Genomic DNA, 22576 nt, shown 5'->3' on the forward strand with positions numbered 1-22576 from the left:
ACCACGCAACGGACATTCGACACCTTTATATAAACATTAGAGTCTGGGTTTATACATTCTGGCGACATACTTTCATCTCACTCATACCTACATTTGTCCTTTGATTCATTCCACACAATAAATCAGTCATCCTATATAAATGCAAAATTATTGGACATTATGCCAATGAATGTAGATCTGAAATCAATAATGATGGCAATACACAGGGATTCTGTTACAAATTCTTCACGGGACGCTATTCACAACCGAAATTTGAATTACAATCGCAATTTAAACAATTTCAAAAACCAAAGCAATCGTTTCAATCGATTCTCAAAGGGGAACGAGAATTTTTATGCAAATAGTTCCTCCAACTCCAACAACAGAAATCACGAAAATTAGATAGAGTCAATTCGTTACGGGACGAATTTACTCAGTCAATTCTGATTGCTAGTAAGTGATTTGAGATACTTAATTCACAGGTTAATCAATACAAATTTAACTTGAATTTAACAATTGAAGGAAAAATAAATGGACACTCTTGCACAATGATCATCGATTCCGCATCTGACATTAGTCAATCCTCGTGTTTTCGATAACAATCTGGATGAATTAAAAGAGGTAGTTAAACCCATGACGATTCGCCCGGTTTCTAATCAGAATTTCCCCTATAAGGCCATCAAATTAGAATTTGAAATCACAATTTCGATCGAAAATTCTTTTATGATATTAGATGCAGTTTTTTCTGACGTTCAAAACGATTGCATTTTGGGGTTAGATTTCCTTTTCAAATCAGGATTATTAAACGACTTTCAGTCTCTCATCCACAACAAATTCGATGTCGCTAATCCTCTCGAAGCTGTCTCTGTCAGTCAATTAAAATCTGTGGACATTCTCGAAACGTCTACCGAGATTCTTGAGTTTTTAAATCAACAATGTGCAAACTCATGTGATCAATTACATTCAGCTGAACAAAAAAAGATAGAACAATTTTTTTTTAAATATCAAACATCATTTGCAAAGAATTCCAATGATCTTGGCGGTTATGAAGGAAGTAAACACAAAATCATTTTAGAAATTCCTCAACCAATTAAACAGAATCCACGAAGAGCTCCTTTCTACTATCGTAATAAAATTCACCAATTAATAGGAGAGATGAAACAACAATGAGTAATTGAATATGCGTGGGGTGACCTTGGTTTTCGGGAAAAAGTACTGGAGGTACCGTAAAATTATCGTGAACGTTTCGTAAAAATTCCTGCTCGCTACGAAAATTTTTACGGAACTTACAGTACTTTTTCCCGAAAACCAAGGTCACCCCACCAATACGAGAAACTCCCGTAATTTTTCCGGTATTTTTTTTTCCGTGTAAAAATCTTCTATTTCTCTAATGGAAATATTTTTTCAATTATTGTTTTTTTTGTTGTTATCTTTTTGATTGATTATTGGTTACTTTTAATCGTCTTTATAAAAAAAGATTTCCTACCCTTCGTAGATGTCTTGAAAAAATTTTGAAATTATGTTTGAAATATTGTTTCGAAAACAATTACAAAATATTACCATGTTGTTAATAGACCTGACTTGACATGCATTTTCAACCTTTTTATTTCTATACTTCCCGCACTCGATGTCAAATTAAAATGAACAAATTTCTCACAATCATAAAAATAACGGCGTCCTGTAATCTTTAATTGACGATGAAATACTTCTTTCTCAAGTTCACGAGCATCGCACTTTCATTTCCACCGACGAATATTGAGTCTGAACCATCATCTTTTAATTCCATTTTTTTTAATCAAAAAGAAAATGTTCAGAAACGTACATAAAAATTGAAACCATTTTGGCCTGACATTTCAATCACGCGGATGCGTCATTGCTTGATGTTACCCTCAAAACACAAATATACGACAACCCTTCTAATCACGTTAGGTCCCTTATAATTGAAACCTTAATAATTTTATGGCTACAGCCCCGAGCCTACCTGAATTTGCCCACTTCTGGTTTTAATGATGTCATAAAGAAAGCCGCTATGCCTCTTCTTCGCGATGACGAAATTTTTTATGCTAGTTCTGGCTCTAATTGATTCTCTACCATCGATCTAAAGAGTGGTTACTGGCAGGTTGACGTGGACCACAAAGATAGAGAAAAGACAGTAGTTGTTATTGGCGATGAACTTTGGCAGTTTAAAATTTTTCCATTTAGTCTTTGCAATGCACCAGCTACTTTCGTCAGAGTCATGAATAATGTTCTCAACGGATTAATTGGTAAATTGGGTCGTGTTTTTCTTGATGACAGCATCGTCTTTGAAAAAGACTTCAACGAACATTTCCATAATTTAAATTAGCTACTACTAATTTGAAAGTCAATACAAAAAATGGTGTTTTCTTCAAATATGAAGTCTTGTATCTGGCACATTTAATTTTTAATGGGAAAATTAAACGTTCTCCTAAGAAGATGTCTCCCATTGTCGAATGGTTCACACCCCGATCAAAAACTGAACTTCGAAGCTTTCTTGGTACCTGTAATTATTACAGCAAATATGTGAAGAATTCCGCCAACATTGCCAAACCCCTTCACATCTTGACCAACGATAAGGTACTTTTTTCTTAACTTTCGAAAGCCCAGATTAGTTTCGATCAACTGAAGTACGTTTTGACTTCTCCTCCTATCTTTTCAGGTCCGGTGGTAGATGCTGACACTGATGCTTCTTTGTTTGCCATTGGAGCCACTCTTTCACAAATACAGAATAGTGAGGAGAAAGTTATTGTGTATTTCAGTAATTGCCTGAACAGAGCTGAGAGAAATTACTGTGTCACGCGAAGAGATCTTTTGGCAGTTGTCAGGTCGGTCGAGAACTTCAGTCACTATCTGCTGGGTCGGAAATTTGTCATCCGTACTCATTACGCAGTTCCAACTTGGCTTTTGTCTTTGAAGAACCCTGAAGGACAAGTATTCCGATGGCTTGAATCACTTCTTAGATTTAATTTCGAGATTGTTCACAGACCTGGCCATCGGCATGGTAATACTAGTGGCCCATCTCGACGCCCTTGTTCGTGTAAAAAATGTGCTAGATTCGATTCTCTAAACAACGAAACTGAAAAGTACTTTTTTCGAACTAGTTGCGTGCCTGATGAGAGATTCGATTGGCGTAAACTTCAGGCTGAGGGCCTGGAATACACTAATTCACACCTCGAATACACTAATTCAATATAAAGAGAGTAATCGGCGCCGTGATTGGCAAGAAATCGCTCATTTAGATTCTAATATAAAAGTTTATCTATTGTGTTGGGATTCTCTAGAACTAATAAACGGCATTCTCTACCGGCATTGGGAATCAGTTGACTCAACAGAAATTACCCATCAAATTATTGTCCCGCAATCGGTAATAACAGCAATTCTTACCGAAAGTCACAATTCTCCAACCGCCGGTCATTTCAAGGTCAATAAAATGCGTGACAAAGTTCGCAGAAAATACTTCTGGTCGACTTGCAAACAGGATGTTGAGCTCCGGTGTAAGAAATGTTCAGTTTGTTTCAGCCGAGATAAACCCGTTAATAGCATCAGAGGAAAACTACAAATTTATAATGTCGTTTTCAATTCGAGACAATTGCCATTGATATTCTAGGTCCACTCCCAAAATCAACATCAGGAAATCGTTACGTTTTGGTCGTCTCGGATTATTTCTCGCGTTGGCCTGAAGCTATTGCACTTCCCGATTATCAGGCAACTACGATCGTGCAAGCTCTGGTGATCCATGTAGTATCTCATCTCGGAGTGCTACTTGAGATCCATTCAGATCAGGGTCGATGTTTCGAGTCCGTGATCTAGAATGATTAAACGAGTCTTTTGGGGATTCATAAGACCCGTACGACTCCACTTCGACCTCAGTCGAATGGCATGTTCGAACGTCTTAATCGAACGATCCCGAATTATCTCGCTAAATTTGTAAATGAGAACCAGAGAAATTGGGATAAGTGGCTTCTGCTATTTCTATTGACTTATCGCTCATCCAGATATCAGACAACCGAATTTTCTCCTGCAATGTTGATGTTTGGTAGAGAACTTTGTCTTTCTTTAGACTTACTATCCGGTGATCCCTCAGTTGATAACACATCACGTAACGTTAACCTTCCGAATTATACATTCATCATAAAGTCAGAGAACGTTGGAATATGAAAAGTGAAAAGATGAAATCCAGATTTGATCTGAAAACTCGCATGATCTACTTTCAACCTGGGCAAAAAGTTTGGTTCTTTGCGCAAAGACCTAAAAAAACCTAAAAAATATAAACACTGGTATTTTTTTTCATATCTTTTTGAGAAAGGTCGGTATTGGACAAATAATTTCAAAAGCAAGTTAAAAAATGTCAATAATTCAGGAAGTTGAATTTTTAGAATGATTTCAGTTTTTTTCCATAGATAATAGTTATTTTATATTTAGTTCAATAGCTCATCCGAATTCGGAGTTATTCCATGCTAGTTCTTCGAAGTTTCAAAAAGGTATTAATAAAACTCTTTCTCCTATAAGGCTGGTTAAGTTTACAATAATGAAACCTGTCATATTTCTTCTTGTAAAATTTTTCAGGCTATTGAGTGTATCATAGTGCGATTTAATGATTTCAAACTTGACGAATGCACTCTGGCAAAGGCAGAATGGCCAAAATTACAAATTGGGATTAATCCTTACTGTATCAATTATTGATATCTTTCAAAACGCTGGCCGCAAATCGGCAAAAGTACATACTAAAAAAAATCATTCTACAGAATTTAATTAATTCGCATAGGTGGCAAAACATTCATTTTCTTCTTCCAAATTCAAGTCAGGTTTCAACGGAACATGTACAAGAATGTAAATGAATTGTCGCACCATCATACTCATAAATATTTTAGTCCATGTTTGGATTTTCTAACTTCTTTTTTTATGAATCGCGGCAGCCAATTTTCTCAATTTACAATTTGGTAGACGCTTCATGGGATACCAAAACTGCAACTATGAGGCCCCCCACTACTATATAACTGGTATGGTTATTAACTTTATTGGATTCCTAACTCGCGTTCATGACTCTACTCCGAGCTACCTGGAGAGGTTGTCCATACCTGCTCTAGCTTCCGACTTATACATTAGGTTTTCAATATACAATTTTTGACGTCTCTATTTCTCGACAAAAACATCCGACGCAATTCGCGTATCCGAAAGTGACCTGCGATTGTCCGATTATCGTAGAGATTTACAGTCCGTACTTGCCTTGATCGTATCAATTTGTAGACGGTCAGTTAAGATCTTCGTTACTTTTGGCGTTCGTTTTCGTTTCTTTTTCTCTTTCTTTTTCGTTTCTTTTTGCCTTCGGGAGGGGAAGCCATCATCGTTAGCGCTGAGTCTTCGTCTCAGAGGAAGCTTTTTCCTCCTGTGGTAATTCATGAAATAGTGTCTCAGCGCAAGTCATCCATTCGATTGATCTGGACACTGGTGATCACGGTTTGACGTGATTTTTGTTATTTCGGATACGGTGAGAGCCATTCTAGGGTTTTTCTGAATAGCAATATCAGCATCATGTTATTGCAGATGCAGTCATTGGAAGATTTCTGAAATGAATCATTTTGAACGAACCATCAACTACTCGCAAAAACGACGAGCATAGTATCGGATTTGTTTTAAGTTATGTATTATTTGTTGTAGGAATGCTCCGGAGGAGGATGAAAGGCTGTTGCTAGCATGTTGGATAAGCGACGGCTCCATGGCCACGGGTCGTCGCCCTGCACTTTAACATTTGCAGTAACTTTAGCTGTCTTCTGTTGCCTATCAATATGGATGTTAACTGGTGCGCCAAATACCTTAACAACAATGCCAGCCCAGGTAACTGTGCCTGGGTACACACTTCTCGTACCGGACAATGTGTCGGCATTACCTCAACCATATTCACTGAGCGAACTTCCGTCCAGCGATGAAACGACACTGATTGATATAACAAATTTTCGATTTGTCATCAATCATGATCCGTGCAACAGAACACAACCATTATTATTAACATTGATTCATTCAGCACCTGATAATTATGCGAAACGCCAAGTTGTCCGTGAAACATGGGGCAAACATACGTCTGAGATGATTGTACTATTTCTCATTGGGGTCACGGATCAGTACAAGAGTGATGTCATTGAAGAAGATAGACAGTATGGTGATATTATTCAAGGAAATTTCCTTGATGCATATAGAAATATGACCTATAAGCATGTGATGGCATTGAAGTGGGCCACATATCATTGTCCAAGTAAGTTTATATTTTTCCTATTTGATTGTAAGTTTCTGGTTATCTGAATTTAGGTAAATTTATCATTTATGAGATGTAACGGGATTTCCATAAATACCGCACATGAACCACGCCAAGGGATGGGATAGGGTAACTGTGCTTGGAAAACTGCCACTTAATTGCCTTTTCCCGGGAATTCTTCGGTCTGTCGATGCGTATGAGGACCGGGGCCCTAGTACTTAAGGTGTTAAGAGGCTTGCAGACGGGCAACGGCATAGAGCGGAGACGGGGAAACCTTTGCAATTACTCTATGAGACTTCCTGGCATTCTGCATAGGGCTCATACCGGTGTATGCCCATTCCATGTTAGATGAGGCGGGCATTGAGAGGCTGATCATTAGGAAGGGTTGTTCGGAGGGGTCAGTTGCGACGTTCGAAGTCGGCGTGCTGCTGGAGAAATTAACGTTAAGAATATTCACCCCGCGGCAGGGGCAGTACGTCACGGCACACGGCATCCCCACCTAGTCGTGAGTCGAGAGGGAAAGGAGTGCTTCAGGGGCCTGCACTTCTCACCAGGCAGTGCAGTTCCGGCTGGCATTCGATGAACATCTCAGTTCTCCTGCTCTCTTACTGGCCTTTCCAAGGCTTCCCACGGCTTGCCTTGGCTGCATGTGCTTTCTAGGTTTGAGCTAGTGTGCCCGGTATGCTTTCTATGCTTAAGGCCCCATCTAGCGGGCGCCGCGGCGACGGTAGAAATACCGGCAGCTGAGCTACATGCTCACCGGGCCTTTCCCTAGGTTCTGGCTCAATTCACAGATGCTTGCGGTGATGCCATCCGCAACGGCGTCATTGGATTCTCAGGCTAACTTGCTATCGATATCCTATAGCGTTTACACGGCTTAGATCTCTCCTCTTTCTTTTCTGATGTCGCTTAAACTCCAGGTTAAACTCGCGTATCCGTAAACCCTGACCCCTTCTCTACGACCTAGTGTCCTGAGCAAAGCCGGTCTTCCCGCTTCCGTTTTATTCGTCATTGGCTTTAGCCTCCTGCGGGTAGTTTTACGTTAACTGGATTATCGTCTCAATTTATGAATTTATAGATTATTCGGATTTTATGGTGTTACGAGGACGACTTCCAATTCGACTCGTCCTGTGCGTTCGTGATCTTGTTTTTGAAAACATTTTGGGATTTAGGATCTGGTTTCACGAGGTCTACCGACCTCGGGTAAGGCAGGGCACCTCACGTACTTACCCTCGTTCTGGTGATTGTGGTTTTCATCAACTTTTGGCCCTTATAACAGTGGCTCGCATCTTTTCAAATCGGTTGGAATATTAGGATGCGAGTATGGGAACGGACGACGATTTTAGCTATCCTCGATCTTAGGGATGAGACCAAAAGGGTGTTTCAGAATGATTGTGTGTTTTTTATCATCTCCCTTTGAAAGTTATGCCCTTCGCTCTAAATAACTATCTCTCAAAAAGAGGCAGAGAAAATACAATGAAGGATCAAGCGATACAAATGCAATATTATACTGTTACTTTCAAGCAGCGAATTCAAGAACCCAACAATAATTATTTTACATACCTTCTCTTTTTCAATCTCTGAATCTGGGGAAGGGGATAATATTAGGCTACAACCATAAGTGTCGCATTGGGCTGATTCTCGCTGTTTGAACAAAAAAGAAGATGTTAGAGGGTCAACCCGGGAGTTCTTCGAATTTTGCCTCCTCACAAAGTACAATGAATCACTGAGAGAAAGAATTCCCAAGAAAATTCATGGGGCTAGCTGGAATATCCTATTAGATGTTTCTAAAATTGCCGTCGAAGATTACAGTTCATTCTTAAGTTGCAAAACGAGAACGGACAGAGTCCTATTCATTTTGTTCTATAATAGATGAATAAGTGGATGTTGCCAGATAGTCTGACTTTAGCCTGGGCTTTGCCAACCTGTTCCAATATCCCCACGTTGCCCCACCCTGATTCCCTACCCGCACTTCCCTCTATCTAACTCATCGCCAATTGAACTAGGCTACCAGCTAACTAGGTTATCAGTTTATTTTCCGACGATGAAACGTTTTTCTACCATCCGGGCTCGAGCCTGCACTATATGGGATATCCTAGGATCAGTGCGCTGACGACCAGACCAAAGGTGCCCTTTTATTTTTTTTTCATATTTTTTAAATAATTGATTAAATGCGTTTGTTCGACATAAAGGAATAGTTTTACACATACTAATGTATGCACACTCGTATATACATATCAGGTCGGTTGTAGCATATCTCAATTCAGATTTTTCTTCCGCCGCCTCTTAAACCATCTGCTCATAATTTAAAAAAAAGTCCCTAACAATTTCGGTCCTCTATCTCAACCGGAAGTGATTAAGATAGAGACTCAAAACCGTACTTTTTCCCATTGTTCGGTTTTTCGCTGAATTTCCTGCACATATACACATGCTCACATGACCCGCTCAGTGCTTCTTGTACGTCTCAGATGATGCTAGATGGGTAATTAACCATCGCGATGATTGATACCTGCCACCTTGCGACTTACCACTCTCTCTCATTAGCATATCGACGGTTCGAGAGTGTTGAGATGCGCGACTTTCATAAAAGGCATATTCAAAGAGTCCACGGAGGAGGGCATCAAGCAGCTCGGTTTGGCAATTCTACATTCCAAGCTTATTATGCTGGAGACATACTGGGCGAAGCTGGAGGTTTCTCATAAGAAGACAATGCGCGTCTCAGAAGGATTTTTTCACATCGCCTGGAGGATTTTAGTTCATCGCAATGAGAATAAGGTTGCACGTTGCAGCATCTCTCATTCACACCGGACTCAATATCTTCTGAAGCGTAAGACAGCACCGGCATTTAGACAAATCTCATAACAGTGTCGCAGCTGATAATATGCCGCAGTTGATAAGGCACTCGATTGCCGCGTTATGATAGTGGATGTAACTCGTGATTTTATGTACTGGACTAGCTTACAGGAGAGGCAGCAGAGGTCCTAGCGATTGCTTATAAGTTCCACATTGAATATCTGGAACCTGCGACATAATAATACGACTACGATGTACAAAAGTGATTATTATTCCATTCTGACTCGGCCAAAGGGCACCGCCAGTTTCAGACATCAAGTTGAATCCAAGAAAGCGAAAATTAGTCGGATGCACAAACCCGGTTTTTCCACGTGAAGTCAAAATACACTATGGCTGTACGACGTGTAGTCGGAACCACTCTTCACGGAGATTTAGCCACCCTCGTGCTGGCTACTTCCCGCAGGACGGAATTGTAGCCAGGGACTTCCACTTCAGTTTCTGTGTCCTCATAAAAAAGGCTTGAATGCCATGAGGCACATGCCCTTTTTTCGTTTTGGTTTTAGCGAGTTATGACGACCGAGAATACATTTCAATGAGTAATTATTCGGAGCGATCTCTTCGATTAATATTCAAATACGTTAGCACCGAATTTTGCTGTTATAGGCGCTTTCAGTGTTTGGAGATCCCCATTTCGGGTGATTTTTTTTAAAATCGGGTCTCGTTACTGAATGGAGTGGTGCCAGATAATATGACTTTAGCCGGTCTTCTACTAAGCCCTCCTAGTATTCACGCGATACCCCAGTCTAATGCCCCACTCACAGTTTCCTCTGGCTAACTTATAACTAACACCATAGTGAATCAGTTTATTTTCCGGCAATGAAAAATTTTTCTATCATCAGGACTCGAACTTATGTTAGAAGTTCTTTGCTTGGTTCATGAGCCCAGAGCGCTAGAGACAGGACCAAAGACGTCCTCGTCTCGTTGCTGTCATGACTCTTTACCGAAAATTGTTTATTTGGTACGCTCATTATTTTTTTTTTTGCCAATGAATCTTCTGCGCATATCACATCGGAAAAACCATTTCTGGTAATTATTTTCATGATACCGGGTTTTGTGATGATGTTTAGATACTTTCACCTTAGGACGATTAACTTTTGTGTTGTCATTTTTAGATTCAGTGATATTTGAAAACAATATATATGAACGTGCATTACAGTATTCCAGCTCGAGTGTCTATTTTAAAGTTTCATTTATGTGAATGTCGTTTATGTGAAAATCGTTTCTGTGCTACGTGAAATAAAAAGTTTTTGGCTCGTAGAGTATCTTTTTTTTCTTCGAGGTTTAAACAATCAGAAGGGGATGTAAAGGCTGAATAAATCCACATTCGACGACTCATTTAATTTGGGAGCTGACCCACATCAGCAAACCCACGGCGGTACTTGAGTCCAGTTGCCATTAAGAAACTGTTTGACGGTGTTGAAGTACTGTCATTGATAATGTTGAAAGAATGTTATTGAAGTAAACCTTGAAAACGCTTATCTAAGCATTTTTTGACTGAAGCCTTTCTAAGGCCTCTTTGGCCAGCAGTTTACGGTTCTACTTAGAACAGAACAGTCGGTCTTGATATTTGTGGTCCTTTTCTGGACTTTTCTTCGATTAATTCTCAACTTTGATTTGGCGAAAATATATTCTGATTTTCACTCCTACGTCGACGCTTCGAGCTGATGTCCTCATCCTTATGAGACTTATCTTCTTAATTTTGAACAGTTGATAGATGGGTATCGAAGTTCTAGAAAGCAAAAACAAATTTCGGAGAATACTGTACAGTCTCCGAACTTAATTCAACGGTCAATCGTGAAATCAACTGGAAATTAATTAATTTATTTTTTTTTAATTTTACATTTTTCCTTTTCTTATTACCATAGTTTCATGGTTTGATAGGCACCCCTTCGTCTTAGCCTTTTAGCCTCTCCTACTATCCTCTCATTATTTTGCGGTGTCATGGGCCGACTTTCCATACTGCGCCCATTTGGCTTGTACTGAGGGAAACTATGTAAAACCTCAGTAGCGCAGCCGGCCGGTAATGTGGGGATTCTGCTGTGTTCATCAGTCACACTGACTCGGTGCACACAGCAGTTCTCTACACCCGTGCCTAACGACGGCAGTCTACACGCCGAGGGGTGTGAATAAGCGGGCACCCATCCAAGTACTAACCCAACTGAGCGTTGCTTAGCCTGGATGACCGCCGGAGTCACACACCACCCGCGTGGCTACTGTCGCCGCGTTCAACTGGAAATTATATAAATCTTTAATACCATATTCATTTGAATCAAGTGAACATTTTGAATACTCCAGTTCAGTAATGTTGTAATCCAGTGAAGAAGAATCGAAGAGTTCATCCCTAACGAATTGATCGGTAACAACCGGTATTTCGCATCAAGGGCCACATAGTGACACAGTGTCAACTAAGACATGTCTTTGTTTAATTACCGTTTTCCTTCTCGACACTGTGTTACACATTACCTTACGATGGAAGGTGCTAAGTTGATTCACACCAAAGCCGTGCGAGCCCAGTGCACTGTTTTCTGCAAATCAAATCGGCGATTGACGATGCTAAATACCGTTGGTGGCGCTAGTTTTTTCAAGATCGCTAATTGGAGAGTGCTCGCAGGTATATAGAATTCTGCTCACACAAGCATGTACCAGCTATGTGTATTCTCAAGCCGGCAATTTGTAAAAGGTGTTTTATTCTTTAGCGTTTCCAATGGCCATATTTCCATTCATATACGTTATTGCATTCATTCAAATCAGATATTAAGTCCCTCTAATCAATATGATTTGGGAACGAGATGCTTGGCGTATTTCTGATTTCAAGTATTTTTTTGTCACTAAAATTGAGGATATTTTTTGGAAAATATGATCATGCAATAAAACCTCAATTTAGCAAATTTTTTTCACAAAAATTCTTTTGTGATTTTTTCATATGATTTCACTTCTTTTTGCATAGCATATCAATTGTTTTTTAAGTAATATGATGAAGAAGATGAATTATCTATCATTTATCAATCAATTGATTTTTTCTCCTCAATTTTACAGCTTCCCATAATTTGCATGGAAATACGTTACAGTACAATGAACGAGAATAGCCCTCAAAGGGTTGGATTTGATTATTAACATTTTGAGGGGTCTTATAGCTACTCAGATTAGTTTCTGTCAAAATTACTCACGTGCCGACCCAACGAGAAGGACCTGAGTCAGATTTTAGACACATATGAGTGTTTCATAGTCACAAATTAGAGATGATCATTCAGATTTTTCCCATATTTTCACATCTTCATTCTTTCTCTCTAAAAATAATGTATATACATCTTTTGCATTCCGTGCCCATCGAATTTTTCCAATAACTGCATCGTCTGTGTGAATCCAAATATTTTGATTCTCTCAATAAGCAGGTATAGTAATTACACTTCATAGTGCAATGCAGTATAGCACTATTGAGAGAATACTGATTACTAAGAACAGAAGCGCAGGTTGTTGGCAGTGTCTTCAATTTTCAATTATGGGTTTTCCGCTTGATTTTTTTGTAGTTACGTTGAATATATTCAACTGCACAATAAGTATGTCAGCAGTTGAATTTATTCTCGTCTTTCGAGTGAACTTACCATACTCGTCACAATGAGTACAAAATTGCATAGTGTCTTTCCACTCGTGGAATTAAATTGTTTAAATCAATCGTAGTTTCCAAATTACTCATTAATTGGCCCGCGTGAATCGTTTGCATGTGGCTTTGCAGTTCAATGATAGATGAAAATTACCGTTTGATCTATAATAATATATTTTTAATGATTTTTTTAATATAATTAAAATTTTCATCGGAAGTTAGCTTTCAACTTGAAAAATCATTAAAAATTACTTATTATCGATTAAACGCTAAATTTTAGCTATCATTGACCTGCAAATAACCTGCAAACGATTCACAGGGTCAAAATAATGAATTTATTTAATTCGGTAATCAACTTCTCGGAGCGAGCAGGCCGCATATGAAAGCGTCGGTAACAGCGCACAGCGTAGCCTCACTTAGTTACCATTTAAAGCCACATAATTAAAAATATTTTTTTTTCATTCAGCCCATTTTAAAGTCCATTGTATGTTATTGTGAGTCAGAATATTGTGAGATTTATTACAATTGAAGGTAAATATTAATAACATCCTTTTTATTGATTAAATACTTTAATTATAAATTAATAACTTGCTCTTCATTAATTGTAGGGCAAAATGTCCATTCAATTACCTTTATAGATAAATAAACTTACAAGAATCTACAATGAATCTTCAAACGAGTTGAATCGAAAAAGTAACTCATTGGCAATTATGCGCGCCCTTTCATACACGCCCTGTCATACTCCAAGTCCGAATTAGTTCAGGCGCCACTGCTACGAGATGTTCATGCAGAAGTCTGTTCATAATACGCATGAGTATCTCTTCTGTCGTCTCTGGACAAAAGGAGAAAAAGAGAGAGAGACAGACTTTTTATTCGTTGCCAACTTTTATGAACGAATCTAACGCTGAGAGAAAATAAAATTGTGGAAATATGACATTATATGCTTTTGGTCGATACACGGCATCCCTAAATGAGATGCTTACTTGCCTTAACTATACCCTGTTTTCCCCTCGGTCCCCTCGGTATCCAGCCGATTCGGGTCACGTGGTCACCTGAGATGCACGGGAAGGACTGCGCTCTAGCTCACAGTATTGAATACTTTCGTCGTGAATAACACGCCAAAAGTCTAATTTAAACCAAGTGGTTTAAGAGTTTTCTCTTATTTTTTTTTTTATCATTTCTTGTTACAACATTACTCGTACAAGATGTCAGATGACGACTCCCTGAAGAAAAGTATGGAGAACGTGCAAGAGAAAAAGAATAAGGAAAATCAGAAGGTGAGTGACTTCTCATCACACGAGTCTCCAACGAACTCTCATCATGGCCGCTCGTCAGAAGATCCTCACGAGGGGGACTCGGAGATTGATTATGCCTTTCCGTGCAAACAGCATCGATACAAAGATGCTGCATTGAGCGTAATGCAGGAGAAAATAAATTTTGTCTCCAATTTGGTTCTCTCTCAGAAGCAATTCCCCATGCAACAGCCCACGTATCCACAATTCTCCTCACAGCCGGCACCATTGCAGCAACAGGTTCCCGGGCAGCAATCATCATTGCCTGTTATTGATCAGCCTTTCCTATCGAAACCTGGAAGTAGTCAAAAGATCTGGGATTCGGGGCTAGGATCTACAGAGTTGGATGAGAAGAGAACCACAAAGACGGCTAACCAAGAGTGTCTGTCAATATTGGGTAAGCTGCAGCGTTTCAATTCTCCTGATTGGAATGAGGTCAGATATTCCAAAGCATTGAGAAATTTTTCTGCCACTCACGGTTTTACCGACCTAAAAGTAAATGACGAACTCTGTTATCTCGATAAAAAATCGCATCCTTTTTTACCGACAGAGAGAGCTCTAACAGGTTCGTGTAATGCGGTTGTAGAGCAGAAAAAACTCTTAAAATTGTAACGTACATGTGGGGATGTACGTTAGAGGGATGAAACCCTCCACGTATGCCCACGAGAGTTAGGAAAAGAGCGAGAGATCGGGCGAATTTGGGAAGGAGCATGTGGAAAAAAAAATCGCGAGTTCAAAATAATTATTTGACATTCCAATTAGAGGGGGCAGGAGTTTAGGGATACGTTTACGTTTACGTTTTTGTTTTTCGGTGGAAGATCGAGGAGGGTAAGTGTAACCATTACCCGCTTCGAATCGCCAGGTTGCTTACGGGTTAGTGATAAATAAATTTTTCCAATTTTGGGATTAGTAGGGAATAGTAAATTTTAAAAAATATGATTAAAAAGGTAAAAAGACGTTTTAGCACTCAGGCTCCTCGGAATACGCGATTAAACAAGCCTCGCATGCCCGTAAAAATTTAAGGAACCTAATTTAGGGTAAGAATTTAAAGTTGAATTGGCGCTGGGGGCACCACGCCTCAACACGGAACTAACGCCAGCCAATTAGAGCGCGCCTGATTTTTGGCTGTGAGTAACCCACCTGTTACATTGACCTCGTCAAGGCAGTTATACGTTTGATCGAGACGAAAGGTGAACACGTGTTGTGAAAAGAGACATTGAGGATTACGTGAGGTTAATTACGAAGGATTATGGCCAGGAAGACCACGAGGAAGGGAAGGAAACCCCCAAAGGTGAGTTGTGAAGTGGTTTACCAAGTTTTAAGTGCATTTTCTCCCTTTTTGTCGCAAATATTTGTACGACATGTCGTGGCATTATCCGAGCCGGCCGCCCGGCTTCGGTTGACTTTTCCATCCATTTTTGGATGGCTTTCGGGGGGTTTTCCCCTCCGCAGTTGCATCCCCAAAATACTAGGGGCTTCCATGATTTCTCATAATTTTGGGCTTTAGAAGCGGTTTTAAGTTGGGGGATTTCCCACGGCCAGCGATGGCCAGTGTTTCTCCTTCTCTCTCTCACTCTCTTCATTTCCGAGCAGAGTGGGTTCGAGTCCGAGGAGGGTTACTTTTTTTGTTGTTTCTTTTGCTTTTTTTTTTCTTTTTCTCTCTTCCGCGTAGTCCAACATTCCCCGGAATATTAGATTTAGGGTTTTGAAGTAATTAATAATTTCCCGAACGCTGAAGTTCAGGGCTTTCGGAATTCCTGGACGGAAATCCGTGCTAAAAATCTTTAGAGGGGCTTGGGCTTTCGGCATTCGACTTTGCCGTCGTCCGGGGAGTTTTTGTTTATAATTTCCTCGTTCTTGTCGGCCTACGTCCCGGACCAATTCCGGGAAATCATCGATTTCCCGACGCATTAAAATTGGGAATAAGATATTCCTCGGATTATCGCCAAGCGATAATCTTTGTAGGCAAATTTCGATGGTAACTATGAGGGGCTACGCATAGTAATATTTAACGTTTATTTTACTTGGCCATTAAGGCGAGATTTTCTTTAAGTGTTAGTGGATAATTGGGTTTTTTAGTCCCCTTTTGTTGGAATCCCCCCCCCCCCCCCGAATATGAATCGAATAAATGACACTTTTGGAGGCTTCACTTATTTTTTATTTGATTTACGTGATAATTTAATCAATCATTAGGCATGCCCGAAAACACCCTGTTCCCACCCAAGTGCCACCCCTCTCTCCATAACCCGCACACTGAGCGAACCACGACCGTTATCTTTCTCCAAAGCCTGATTTCCCTTTTCTGTTCTTTTTTGGAAAACCCTTTTTGTTAGGTTATGGTGATGAGTAGAGAACATCGAGGTTAGTTACGTTGGTTTTAGTGATCCTCCAGCTTGGTACTTCCGGCTAAAAATTACCTGGCGCCCATTTGATTTAGTTTTAGCAGGTTCGATTAGGCTTTGGGGCAGTAGGGCGAAGGTAACTGGCATTTTCAACCCCCATACGAAAATGTCACGTTACAAAATCTACTCGCCAAGGAGTTGTTGACTGGGCTTACTGTAATCCTGACGATTTTACAGCAGAAACATTATTCGAGAAATTGAATTTTAGCTTCGGCGAGAAATCCCTTTTCAACACTAATCTTGATCAGATTTTACAGATCATCTGTGGTAAAAGAGCTGAAACTATCGAAAGCAGGAGAGAGACACTGGTTGGGGAACTACGCAATAGCAAGAATGTTCAGGCGGCCCTCCGTAAAATGCCCCCAGCCAAGAACATCTTTTCCGTCGAAATTACCTTGTTCCTCTCATCTAATCGCTGGGTAGCCCACAACATTGGCTGTCAGCATCTTTTTACGTTACAAAGAAGACTACGCCTAAAAGAGATTCTGGTTATCATAAGCAGAGTGATAATTATCAACGACTCTCGGAAAAGCCTACTTCCTCTTATAAGAAATCTCAGGGCTTTCTTCGCCACAACTCAGGAAACCGCTCGAGTCCAAAGAAGGACTTCTCGAAAGCTAAATCAAAGGATTTCTTTCGAAAGAAGGACAAATGACTGTCATCGTTCCAGCGGTTTCTCAGGAGGTTAGCTGATCCAAGAGGAATGAAAGAAATTGAGAGCCCCTCCAGTGATCCTAAAGATCATCTCGGGTGTTCGGATTCCTCCAGTATCAAAACCTACAATGTTAGCAGATTAAAGAATGTCCAGGCTAGAAAATTTAAGTTCATTTCACACGTAAAATTCCGGAATTCGTGCAGCAAGACGACTGGATGACCAAGATAGATCTCTCTCATGCTTACTTTCATGTATCGGTGGCGCAGAGCCATCGCCCCCCCCCCCCCCTGGATGGTCTATCTAGGGGGAGCTTTGCCAGTTGACTAGCTTGCCCTTCGGCCTCTTCTCAGCTCCACACACATTTACCACAGCCACGAATTGGGTTGCAGAGACGCTTCGTGCTCGAGGTATCCGGGTGCTGGTATACCTAGCTGATTTTCCCCTGGTCTCGCAAAACCGAACCAGTTTGATCAAACAAACCCAAGAGACGATTCAACTACGAGAGGGCTTGGGTTGGCAGTTAAACTACGAAAAGTGAGTTCTGGACCCTTGCCAGGAACTGGACGTCCTGGGTCTTACTTGGAACACGAGGAAAGAACTGATGAAACTACCAGAACCCAAGGCCCTGAAAATTTTGCTGATGATAGACAATCTTCTGAAGAAAAGGAGCATTACCCTGGAAGAGACACAACGGATCTCAGGCCACCTAAACTTTGCGGACTTTGTAATTCCCAGATTTCGGTCGTTTCCATTGTCGTCACCTGCAACGTTTCTCAACCCAGTTTCGGCAGAACAGAACTTGGCAGAGATTACCACTAACCCAGAAGACGCTCGAGGAGTTACGCTGGTGGAAAAAAGCGACACAGCTCTCGACTTGTCCAGACAAGGGGCGAGTGACCCATTTCTTGGTAACAGATGCAACAGACTTCGGTTGGGGAGCAGAGGTAAACGGATTTCGTGTGTCATGCAGATGGACAACACGTGAAAATCTGTGACACTCAAACAAGAAAGAAATGTTCGCAGTCCTGGTCACGATAGAACAATTAGCAGAGAGTCTCAGAGAATCTCGCATACTTCTTCAAACAGACAACAAGACACTGGTAGCGTACATCAGAAAGGAGGCAGGTACCAGATCGCTGAAACTATTGGATCTAACTTACTAGTTACTCCAACTGGTAGACGATCTAGAGATCACTCTGTCAGCAGCTTATCTCCCCGGAAGTTACATCGTTTTCGCAGACAGCCTCTTAAAGGGAAAAGACCTTCCAGAGTGACCTTCTCCCCTCAGCAACCAAATCCATCTTCAACGAGTGGGGAAAACCAGAGATCGGTCAATCAGCAATCGTGGATTCGAATCGAATCGCTACGTCTCACTGGACTGCAAAGATCGTTACGCAGTCTTCACCGACGCCTTCAATCGTGGATGGAACTTCAAGCTAGCATGCGTTTTTCCCCTACCGATTCCAATACCCAGAGAGCTGACACACCTCAACAAATCCAAGGGTCAATTCCTTGTAGTGATACCAAAGTGGGAACAAACTTTTTGGAAAGCAGACCTGATCAGCAGGACTCGAGAGTCACCAAAAATCATTGCCAACTTGGAGAACGTTCTAATAGACTTGTCGACCAGTTTCAGCGGCTCACCCTGGAAGTGTGGAGGATTGGGTGTGGGGGCCCTCACACTCGACTGGTCCCAGCAGGAAAGACAACTGGTGGAAGATAGCTGTAGAGATTCAACGTTGAAAACTTACAGAGCGCCCATTCAACTCTGGGTGAAGTGTTGTAAACGGTATAACGTAAATCCGAAAGAACCAGCAGTTCATCACCTAGCAAGATTTCTGGGCAACTAATTCATTACAGAGAAACTTGCGCACAGCACTATTCTGACACATCAGTACACATAAATCAGCAGTGGCCACCTTTTGCTCGGGAAAAGCAGCCGTTAGCCTATCTTCAGATTTTTCAGTGCGCCAGGTCCTAAAAGCATCAGGTCTGGCAAAATCACGAGCGATAAACTCCGAGATCTGGGACACAAAGAAGGTCTTCGATTGGCTGGAGAAAGGTACAGACAAGCTAACACCTTTTGAACTTTCGAAAAGAACGGCAATGCTTCTCTTACTGATCGAAGGTCGAAGAATTCACGACCTTACCTTATTAAGGATTTCAGAAAATTCCTTGTAAAATTTGGGTGATACAATCATTCTCTGGTCCCGATTTGGTTCCACAACAGATTGTGCATCTTTTAGATCATTCTTAATAATAATGATAAGAGCCATGCTTAAGAAAACAGAGGAAAGGAGGAAAGTAGGAAAATGAGATGCATTATTGATCTCACTGACTGGAACAATGAAAGCTGCTTCAACGACAATGATAAAAGGATGGGTTCGCTCAGTCTCCAGGTCACCAGTAGAAAACAAACAAGCTCTCATTTCGGGATGCCGTGTATCGGCTCCCGCATATAATACGTGTTTTGTTGTAATTCAAAACACTAGCATTATGATGGTTGCTATGGGAAGATATTTTTATTTATTGAATCAATCGAGAAAATAGAAATATCTTCATAAAGCTCACAGTCAACTTATACAATATAACTAAGGACGGACTTCGCGAAAAATTATCGTGTTACGAGAAAAAAATTCAGACACACTCGGGGGGTAATTGTGTCCTGTATATTATACGCGACAGCATCGGCCTGTGAGGTCACACCAATAAAACGTCCCCTTGGCCGATACGCTATCGCGTATCTTGATATAGAAATTATAATAGACAATAAAACTGAGGAACTTTTCAGAATTCTAAGATGCTTTCCCACGATTTCCTGTGATGTCACAAGCCGCCTAACGCTATAAAACCTTCCTCTCTTTCATGAAAAGAAACCCCGCCTATTATTTGGTGAAAGAATCATTGAAAGTGAGATATATCCATTTTATTATTTTTCATGCTTGCAATAAAATTGATTAATTTTTTTCCATATTTTACAGGACGTTTTTGGTCTAGTGCCGACTTGGGCAAAGCCGGAACCTCGGGAGTCCGGGCCATAAAACCCTATTGGATCCATTGTTCGGAATACAATACACCAATCGCGTAAGGCCCATGTAGTCAGAGCGGGGGCAGGAACGTGCGCGACGAGGGGCGTGGTTAGACAGAAAGAGCGCCGGCCGCCCTCTCTCAAAATTTAAAAAACTAGGCGAGACACACGCTTAGCGCGCGATAGCCAAGCTGCATGAAATTGATACGTCAAATGAAATATCAGTACCGTGGAAATTCCGATTGCTTTGATTTGAAAATATAAACGGATCGATGAAATGAAAATTCAATTAAAAAGAAGACAGAAAAATTAATCCATTTCTTAAAACTCTCATAACTCTGTCAAGAATGCCGGACTTTCAAGTTTTACCTCTGAATTGCATGCTTATTCAATACGGTTCGCTACCAATATGAGATCTCCGCTAATAATCCATTTAAAATCCTCGAATTCAGTTGAAATCGCTGAAAAAAGCAGCGAATTTTTAATTTGTGGAATGCAAAAGTTGACGCATAATCACCCATAAAAATTGACCAAGCGGATGGAAGGAGAAATTTGATGCTGTATTTGAATGAACTTGTCCAAATCATCGACATGATCTATAATAAAGCCTCATTAGTCAAGTCAAAAAGTTCCGGGAATGAATGAAAAAACGGAATGTCAGGGTGTGACATGACATTCAAAGGAGAAACGAAGTCGAATAGCTTCATGTAAATTCAAGTGAATAGCATTCGACATATCGCAATCTAACCGATGGATAATACCCCCCGAGATAATGAATTTATATTTTTATTGGTCTGACTTGGAGAAATGGAAAAATCCATTCCAAGTTGCTTTTTCCAATACACCATGAAAAATATTTTTTTTACAAAAACTCTCATAACTATGTCAAAAAATGTAGAAATTGAATGAAGCACCTCTCGATTTAAAGATTATTCAATAAATTTTTCAACGCATATAAGATTTCGACCAATACTTGAGACAAAGAAGAGTGATTCAGGATAAAACTATTTTTAAAAAATAGCAAATTTTCAATTTGTGACATGTCAAATTCGACATATAAGCGATCGTAGTAATTGACCAAGTTCATGGAATAAAGAACATGATATGTCCTTCAAAATAACTCGATACGATCTCCCAATTAATGTATAAGAAAACCCGTGTATCACGTCCAAAAGTCTGCTAATAGATGAAATATCCGTATTTCAGGGTGTGACACGATGTTTAAAAGAGAAAGAATGTTCAATAACTTCATGAAAATTTCACTGAATGGCATTCAATATATGGCAATTTGAAAAATAGATAATATCCTTCTAGGTGATGAATGGATGTTCTTATTGATTCGAATCGGAAGCATGAAAAAATCTCGCGGATATTGATTTTTCAAATAAACCATTAAAAAATTAATATTGACCAAAAACTGTTATAGCTCTATGAAAAATAGTCAAAACCGGATAATTCGCCTCTCAATTTGAGGTTCATTTAATGAGCTTCATAACCAGTATGAGATTTCAGCTGATCATTCAGCTAGAGAACAATAATTCAGAGCAAAACACTCAAAAAAAGGCAGATTTTCCGTTTGTGACATGCGCCCATTACGCTGGCGTAAAATCAAAGCGGCTTATATATAACTCTCCTACCCCATCCCGCATCCTACAGGCTACATAGCCTCTGAGTAGAATCACCCCTCGGTTACGTCTTTGGGGCAAATTTTAAATTAAACGACGCTGCCACTGGGCCTGGACTATTCATTTTTTCAGTGAAATCGAGGACTACCTCAAACCATTAGAATTAGCATTTCAACACCGAGAGAAATATGCAGGAAAAATTACTGGTCTCGTATTAGTAAACGCGCGATATGGCACTGCCCTGATGAAAAGTCATGTGAAATTCATGAAAAATCACTGCAGTTCTCGGGAATATTTACTGCGCATGGCAACTAAATTTACTGGACTGATCCTCAATTTTCTCCAAAGTTCATTCGATGTTAGAAAATGTACTGCTAAAAATCTGAGATATTCGTACTAGTTATTCACTTTTTACTGCAGTTCCAGTAAAGTTTACTACACTTCCACTAAAATTTTACTGCACCTCCAGTAAATCTTGGATTTCTCATTACTTTTTCAGTGACGGAGCTGGGAAATTTTACTGGATCGGATCGTAATATTTAAGATTAGGTCGCAATGCTCCACGCTTACTGCGCAGTCCAGTAATTTTTCAAGCGATTCGGGTCCGAATTTTTCTTACAACAGCTTGCAATATAACAGCTTGTCGACAGCTTGCAATACTCTCAGCATATTTCCATTAAAATTCATGGCAACTTCAGACACGTAAGTTTACCCACGCTTGATTTGAAATGTCTTGGTCCAAGACTCTTGGAAAGAGATCATTTGAATCTGCCCGAAACAATTTTAGAGATTTTCAGAAGAAATTCCTCAAGAATGTTTTTAGTGCAACTTTTTTGGTTTGATAACACATATCAAAACAATTCAATGGAAAAT

At 40.2% G+C, this 22576-nt stretch overlaps 1 protein-coding gene across 4 annotated transcripts in view; it reads left to right on the forward strand.

The window, feature by feature from the left end:
• LOC105270258 (beta-1,3-galactosyltransferase 5) overlaps positions 1-22576 on the forward strand; it is a 113702-nt gene that overhangs the window by 44864 nt on the left and 46262 nt on the right. For all 4 annotated transcript variants that reach the window (XM_011311086.1, XM_011311088.1, XM_011311087.1 and 1 more), the window contains exon 3: positions 5656-6247. In XM_011311086.1, the coding sequence (XP_011309388.1) occupies positions 5692-6247 (556 nt within the window). In that variant the 5' untranslated portion in view covers positions 5656-5691. The remainder of the gene's footprint in view (positions 1-5655; positions 6248-22576) is intronic.

This window comes from Fopius arisanus, unplaced genomic scaffold, assembly GCF_000806365.1.
Source record: "Fopius arisanus strain USDA-PBARC FA_bdor unplaced genomic scaffold, ASM80636v1 scaffold00082, whole genome shotgun sequence".
Taxonomy (NCBI): domain Eukaryota; kingdom Metazoa; phylum Arthropoda; class Insecta; order Hymenoptera; family Braconidae; genus Fopius; species Fopius arisanus.